We start from the raw sequence: 7599 nt of genomic DNA, 5'->3' as shown, positions 1-7599 counted from the left end.
AGGGTGCAGCCTTAAAAAGAAAAAAGAAAAAAAAAGCCCTTCCCTTGGATGATAAAACTGTAGCCCACCAGATCCTTGCCTGCCCCCTTGCATCTCTCACAGCATCCTATCTTAATCTATTTCTTGCCTATCCAAAAAAAAAAGCAAAAAAATAAATTCCCTTTCTTTCCTCCAGCCCCAGGGAAGTCTGGGCACGAAGTGTGTACTCAGGAGACCAGATTAAATCTCCCTCAGAAAGCACAGATGCCACCTTCTCTCCAGCAGGGCTGCTGGGTAAGGACTTTCCCCCACTGAGACTCACGGGGTCCCCCTCACAGGGCTTGGTTCTCCCCCCACAATGATCTGATTCTCAGAAAAACAGTCGCCTCCTACCTGCTCTTCCCAGCAAGACTAAGAAACCGGTTCTCCCTCTCCCAGCATCCTCAGCCTCGGCACCCAGAGTTCTCCACTTCCTCATTCCTTGCCTCTAGCAAGGAATCCCAGAGGAACCAGCCCCAGACCAGAGGCAACAAATCAGGTGTGTGGGTGCCACTGCTCTAGTGAGCCCTAAAGTGGAGACGGAGGTCAGGGGACCAGGAAAAGGATTTGGACAGCAAAGGGCAATAGGGGTTAGTGTTGCTTTGGACTTAATCTTGGGGAAATCAGGGAGGTCTTCCTGGAGTTGGTGTCTTCTTCTCTGGGCACTTTCAGTGCCTTGCAGGGAGGTGGCAGCTTCGGGGAAGATGGAGCCTAGCTCTGCAGGGGCACAAAGATTGGACTGGGCTCAGCCACTCTGGAGGTCAGGCATGCCGGCTAAAAAAAAAAAAAAAAAAAGAAAGAGGGGACTTTCAGGGGGCACATGTAGTAAGGGCTGGAAGCAAAGAGGAGGGTCCTGGCAATGAAATGTCAAGGATCAGAGCCTGGGGTCCCAGAGCCAGCCCTGGTCATAAAGTCACATAAGTGTGGGGCCCAGCCCCAGCCCTGCTGCTTGCTGCCTACCCACAAGGCCTCGAGGCAAGTCACCAGCCTGACATCCTCATCCGTCTTTAGTTTGATGGATGACATCTTCACCCATCAAGTTTCTCATCTCATCTTTAAGTTCCCTCATCTCTAAGATGGAATCACAAATCCTGACCACTGGCAGTTGTATGAAATGAGACTCGGGGTTTGGTGTGCCTAGCACAGTGCCAACCATACAGTGATGAACCAGAGCCAACCCACACAGTCAGCCACAGGCAACTAATGAGAGTCCGGCTCTGTGCTAGGCACACCCGATGGCTCTCAGGAACCCTGCCTCCTGCTTCCGTGATCACTAAATGGGGTACGTCCGATAGCAAGTCACCGGAGCCGCCCCAGAAACCCCAAAGAGTGACTGTGCAGGGAAGGGGCTCGAAGTCGGGGAAAATGACAGCACGTGGACCCTGGGCCTCCCCAGAGGCCACAACAAGAAAAACTTAACCTGCTACCTAGAGATATTTGCAAAAGGAAAAGCAATTCTTTATTGTATGGGTAGACAGGGTACGAATGAGCTCGTTATACAAAACAGCTGTTTCTTTCACCTCCCTGCTCCAAAGGAGATGAGAAAGCTGGAGGGGGTGATGGGGGACAGCAGGCAAAGCGCCCAACTAGGAGACGAGGGACCCCTTGAGCTGGACCCTCCGAAGGCAGGGCCTGGCATCAGCTCTTCCGGGCCCTCCGGCCAGGCGTCCACTCGGCCGGGGGAGGGTGGGGGGCATCTCTCCTGCGCTGAGCCTTTAGATTTCTCTCTTTCGGGAAGAAACCACCTTCCCATCCACTGACTCCTCGACGTTGATGCGGACTTTGCCGCCGCCACCTCCCAGGGAGGCTGTAGAAAGAAAGGGCAGGCGTTAGAGTGGGAGACCCTCCCTGTCCTCCCTTCCGGGGTGGCGGCGGGTGGGGGGAGCCTTGGCTGTGCTCCAGAAGAACTGGATGGCACCCCTGAGAATGGCCGCTGGCCAGTCCTTCCAGGACTGGTGCTGAATCACGCATCAAAGAGATGGGCAGTGGCCACAGCAGGTGTGCCCTGCAGTGAGCAAGAACGTCAGGGTTTTTAAGCTGCACATAAACAGGAAGTAATCATGGGCATCTTACCCTAAGCGCAGGAAGCTGGGACCTTGGGGGAGCCATGCCCTGGAGACGTTCTCAATAAACCAACCCCCAACCATACCTGGGGCTGGTAGAGGATCCGCTAAGGAAGAGGGATCCATTGGAATGGACGTGTCCCCACCCTCCCGGGGATGCCTGGCTTCTCTCTCCTTCTTTCCCCTTCCAAGGAGAACCGTGGCTTCAACAGCTTCCCTCCCACCTCAACTCAGGAAGAGGGAAGCCTTCTTACCTTCTCTGGTGCCAATGCCGGCCATCCTGAAAGAGAGCAGGAAGCAGATCTAAGCAACAGACATGTACCATGGCTAGTTCAGCGTTGTGCTTTGCCTATTGAGCATCTGCTTGCTTGAGAAAAATAATGTAGTCACTGAAAACAACATTTTAAATTCAACCGAACTTGAAAAATTGTCTGGGTATGTACCCGTTGATCTCCCTTTTACCAACTATAAACGCCTGGCAGCCTCCACGTTCATATAGGTGTGCATTTATGTATTTATTTATTTTAGGGCCGCACCTGCAGCATACGGAGGTTCCCAGGGTAGGGGTCCAATCGGGGCTGCAGCTGCCGGCCTACGCCATGCAGGTTCCGAGCCTCCTCTGCGACCTACACCACAGCTCACAGCAACGCCAGGTCCTTAACCCACTGAGGGAGGCCAGGGATCGAACCCACAACCTCATGGATACTAATTGGGTTCGTAACCCGCTGAGCCACGACAGGACCGCCTCCACCTTCATGTTCTTTAATGTCCTTGGGCTTTTACGCCTTGAGGGCAAATGATGTGAATGTGTTTTTTGTGTTAAGTGTAGATGCTGGTGGGAAGATGTCGTTTTGTTTTACGTGGTTCCGTTGACTAAAATGTTCGACATTTAGCATACTCACCAGGCTACTCCCTCAGAAAGATAAAAATGAATGCTATATTGTAACGGCTTAAGGGGTTTTTTTAACTATCGTCAAATTATTTAAAACTCTTTAGGGAGTTCCCGTCGTGGCGCAGTGGTTAACGAATCCGACTAGGAACCATGAGGTTGCGGGTTTGATCCCTGCCCTTGCTCAGTGGGTTAAGGATCTGGCGTTGCCGTGAGCTGTGGTGTAGGTTGCAGACGCGGCTCGGATCCTGCGTTGCTGTGGCTCTGGCGTAGGCTGGCAGCTACAGCTGCGATTCGACCCCTAGCCTGGGAACCTCCATATGCCGCGGAGCGGCCCAAAGAAATAGCAGAGACAAAAAATAAATAAATAAAAATTAAAAAAAAAAAAAAAACTCTTTAGGATGATGAGTGGTCTTCCTCATTTGGTGGAATGAGTGTGTCTGACGTGACTTCCATTTTTTTTCTTGGACTAAAAGGATAAAATCAGGAGTTCCCGTCGTGGAGCAACCCTGAAGTTGTGGGTTCCATCCCTGGCTTTGCTCCATGGGTTAAGGATCTGGCGTTGCTGTGAGCTGTGGCGTAAGCTGGTGGCAACAGCTCCGATTGGACCCCTAGCCTGGGAATCTCCATATGCCACGGGTGCAGCCCTCAAAAGACCCAAAAAAAAAAAAAAATTGTAGGATTGTTGTTTCAAAAAAAAAAAAAGCAAAGGACAGAAGCTCAGGTCTCCCTAAGGGAGGCCCGGTAGAGAGCTAAGCAGTCCTCTCCAGCCCCCACCCACTCCCACCCCCATACCTGACTTCCCTAAAGGCAAGGACATCCTGAGAACCCCTCCAGACCTGCCACCCCCAAACAGAGAGAGCCCAGTCTATGATAAAACCTCATCTATTTCATGCAGGTAATGGAACCAGCATTAATTCCAAGACCACTAGCCCAGTTGCTATCACTTACAGAAGGCATGGAGGCCCAAAGAGGTGACATGACCTACCCCAGGTAACAGCCAAAGACCAGAGCGCAGAGTCCAGAACCTCTCACTGCTTATTCCGTTCTCTTTTCACGGTACACGCTGCCCTACCCTCAGGATGACTCTCCACCCAACCACAACTGGCCCTCCCTTCCCCTACCCCCACCCCGCGAACCAGCTCCCCTGCCTGGCGTCCTGGCCCTCCAGCAGGCTGCGGTAGGTGGCGATCTCCTGCTCCAGCCGCGTCTTGATGTCCAGAGCATCTTGTACTCCTGGTTCTGGCACTCCATCTCGCTGCGGAGCTCGCTCAGCTGGGTCTCCAGGCCGCCGATGAGGCCCTGGATCTGCTGCAGCTGCGTGGCATAGCGGCACTCCGTCTCGGCCAGCGAGCTCTCCAGCCCCGCTTTCTGGTGGGGCAGCAGACCAACAGACACCACATCAGGCTAGACAGGGAGCCACCACCGAGGGCACGGGGAGAGAGGCTGATTGCCAGGAGCATCCCCCCAAAGGGAGCTTGGGAACTCCAAGGCTTAAGCTGCTGCGGAAGGTGGGAGAGGCTAGGCTTGGCGGGGGGCAGGGGAAGGGGACCCCTACCATGCTGAGCTGGGATTGCAGCTCGATCTCCAGCCCCTGTACAGTGCGTCTCAGGTCTGTGATCTCTGTCTTGCTGGTCTGGATCATCTCTGTGTTAGAGGCCACCTCCTTATTCAGCTCCTCCGTCTGTGGGTCACACACAAGAGAAGTGACCTCCCCGTTGAGCCTCCCGGGAGCTCGGGGAGCTGGGGTGCGGCCGGCAGTTCAGGCTCACCTTGCTGAAAAACCAGGCTTCGGCATCCCGGCGGTTCTTCTCGGCTATGGCCTCATACTGCTCCCTCATCTCTGCCAGCACGCGGGTCAGGTCCACGCCCGGTGCCGCGTCCATCTCCACGTTGACCTGGCCTGCCAGCTGGTTGCTGAACTCCTTCATCTCCTGCAGGGTGGGTGGGGCCCATTCAGAGACAGAGGGCGGAAGGGAGAGCCGAGGCTGGGGTCCCATGTGCCGATCCTGGCTCCAGCCCTAACTCACCTGACCCTGGCCCTGTACCCACCCTGGCCCCTCTGCTCCCCATTGCACATAGAGAAGTTTGATCGCAAGGGCCCTTCAGCTCTGAGGGTCTCTCCTCCCCTCCAGGCCCCGCCAAGGGGGGACCTCAAGACAGGAGAGCCCTTGCGTGAGTTCATGAAGCAAATCAGGAGAGCAGATCCCACTGGCCACCTGGCCTGGCTATGGATCAGAGAAGAAAAGGGGTCCTTAGCAGCCCCATTCTGCCGCCCACCAGTCCTGGCCCAGCCCCCGATCGCACCTCCTCATGGTTCTTCTTCAGGTAGGCCAGCTCCTCGTTCAGGCTCTCGATCTGCATCTCCAGGTCAGTCTTGGTCAAGGTCAGCTCGTCCAGCACCCTGCGCAGGCCGTTGATGTCGGCCTCCACGCCCTGGCGCAGCGCCAGCTCGTTCTCATACCTGGGGAGAAAGAGGGATCCCTGGTGAGGCAGGGCGAGGGGTCCAGGCTGCTCGAGTTGGGGAAGGGAGGGGAGAGAGCCTACTTGAGTCTGAAGTCGTCCGCAGCCAGCCTGGCATTGTCGATCTCCAGGATGACCCGGGAGTTATCGATGGCAGCCGCCCGGATCTGCAGGAGACCGGGAATCGGTGTCTAGAGGACCCCTCCCCCATCCATTCTGCTCTCCCCCCCCTGCATCCCAGGTCAGAGCCCTCACCTATCATCTCCCCTCTGACACCAGCAATGGACGCCTATAGGGTCCAGGGCAGAGCCAGGCTCACCGTGAGTGCCCGCTGCATAGCCCACCCCCTGCCGCCCTCTTCGTCTCCAGGACATGAGCCATTGTCTCAGGGAATCCCCTGTGGGATCTGCCTGCCCAGGAGTGAGGTGCCCTCTTGGAGTTACCCCGCCACCCCACCAACCTCCCCTGTGCACAGCTCTTGATCACTGGCCTCCTGCACACCCTGACACAGCCACGCATCCACAGAATGTTCCAGTCAGTGGGAACCCGGAGGGCAGCGGGGGAAACCCATCCAGGTGAGGGAGGGGTGAGCGAGTGGCTGGCAGAGCCCGTAAGCAGTCCCAGGTCTCCTAAGTCCCCATAGTTCTTTTGCCACCAAAGACAGTCAAAGGGTGAGGCAGGCAGTCCTGCTGTTCAGTTCTGGCAAAAGAAGCAAAGGAACCCTCCAGGGAGAGCCCTTCAGGGTGTGTGCGCTACCCCACCGCGGCCCCTACTGGTCCAGACCAGATTCCCGGGATCTGCGGCACTGCCTAGGTGAGCAGATATGTCCCCTGCACTGCAAGTTAGCCGCCGTTACCCATCATTGCCTGGGCAGGAGAGCATTGCCCCCAGGCAGCCGGAACGCAGATGCTAAGCTGTGTGCAGGCGCCAGCCACCTTCCCGCCTTCCGCTGGCAGCCCAGGACGCACCTTGTCCCGGAGCTCCTCCATGGTCTTGAAGTAGGGGCTGTAGTCGCGCTCCGGGCTGCTGGGGCTCTGCTTCTTGTACCAGTCATGGATCTTCACCTCCAGGTCGGCGTTGGCCTCCTCCAGGGCGCGCACCTTGTCCAGGTAGGAGGCCAGGCGGTCGTTGAGGTTCTGCATGGTGATCTTCTCGTTGCCAGCAAGGAGGCCGCCATTGCCACCTCCAAAGTCACCAAAGCCACCACCAAAACTTCCAGCAAAGCCACCTCCAAAGCCACCCCCAAGACCACCTCCCAGGCCACCTCCAAAGCCTCCACCCAAACCACTACCAGCCCCTCCACCAAAGCCGCCTCCTGACCCCGAGGAGACAAACCTCGAGGAAGACACTGAGATACTGCGGCTCCCACCTCCCCCGTAGAGACTCCCCCCACCAAAGCCTCCTACCCCAGCCAGGAGGGAACCCCCCCGGGTAGAGCCACCCCCAAAGGTAGAGGAAGAAGTCTGCAGAAATGTGGTGCTCATGGCCAGGCAGCGCGCTCTCAGCAGCACGAGAGAAGCTGGCAGGGGGCGCCGTCTGGGCTGAAACCAGGGTACCGTGCCCGTCACCCCCAGCCCTGGGCTCCTTATATACCCCTGAGATGGTGTTATGGCACCGCGTCTCCTCCCCCAAAGAGAAGCCAACTCCTCTGCGTTCCTGACAAACACAGCTGCCTGCACACCTCCGTGTGGCTGGTGTGGGATTTTTCTTTTCTTTCTTTTTTTTTTTAATGCAACAAAGGAGATGATTCAGAATGTATGATGTTTTGCCTCCGGCCATGATTTTAACACTTGGATTACAGGTTCACCTCTACACTGCAGGAGAAAACTCGCACCACGGCTGCCAGGCCTCCTCCGCCTGCCCTGTAAGAGGCTCAGGCCAGCTCCGCCCTCGGCTGGATTTCTCTGCCGCCTCCAGCCGGGGACCCTTGCCCCAAGGCAGCTGGCTCCCCAGTTTCAGTTTGGAAAGCCACCTCCCATCTCAGCCCCATGTGGTCCCTCACACCCACCCTCCCGGGTATGAGCCTGCAGGGCTCTGGGGATTCGTGGGCAGAACCCACAGAGGAGTGCAGGGCCCACGGGGACAAGCTGAGGACAGGAAAGCAATCCAGCTGAAGTGCCATAGGGACCGGCCACTGTCACTTCCCTAATGCTGCAAATGGACTCT

At 56.6% G+C, this 7599-nt stretch overlaps 1 protein-coding gene across 1 annotated transcript; it reads right to left on the bottom strand.

The window, feature by feature from the left end:
• KRT15 (keratin 15) lies at nucleotides 1453-7095 on the bottom strand. The gene is given in 9 exon segments (XM_021067001.1): nucleotides 1453-1825; nucleotides 2336-2361; nucleotides 4110-4194; nucleotides 4197-4341; nucleotides 4529-4654; nucleotides 4743-4904; nucleotides 5278-5434; nucleotides 5518-5600; nucleotides 6402-7095. Coding segments are annotated over 9 exon segments (1392 nt in total). The 5' UTR covers nucleotides 6918-7095; the 3' UTR covers nucleotides 1453-1733.

The sequence above is a fragment of the Sus scrofa genome, chromosome 12 (assembly GCF_000003025.6).
Source record: "Sus scrofa isolate TJ Tabasco breed Duroc chromosome 12, Sscrofa11.1, whole genome shotgun sequence".
Lineage (NCBI taxonomy): Eukaryota > Metazoa > Chordata > Mammalia > Artiodactyla > Suidae > Sus > Sus scrofa.
The sequence above is the reverse complement of the archived record's forward strand: the minus strand, read 5'-3'. Positions and strand labels throughout refer to the sequence as shown.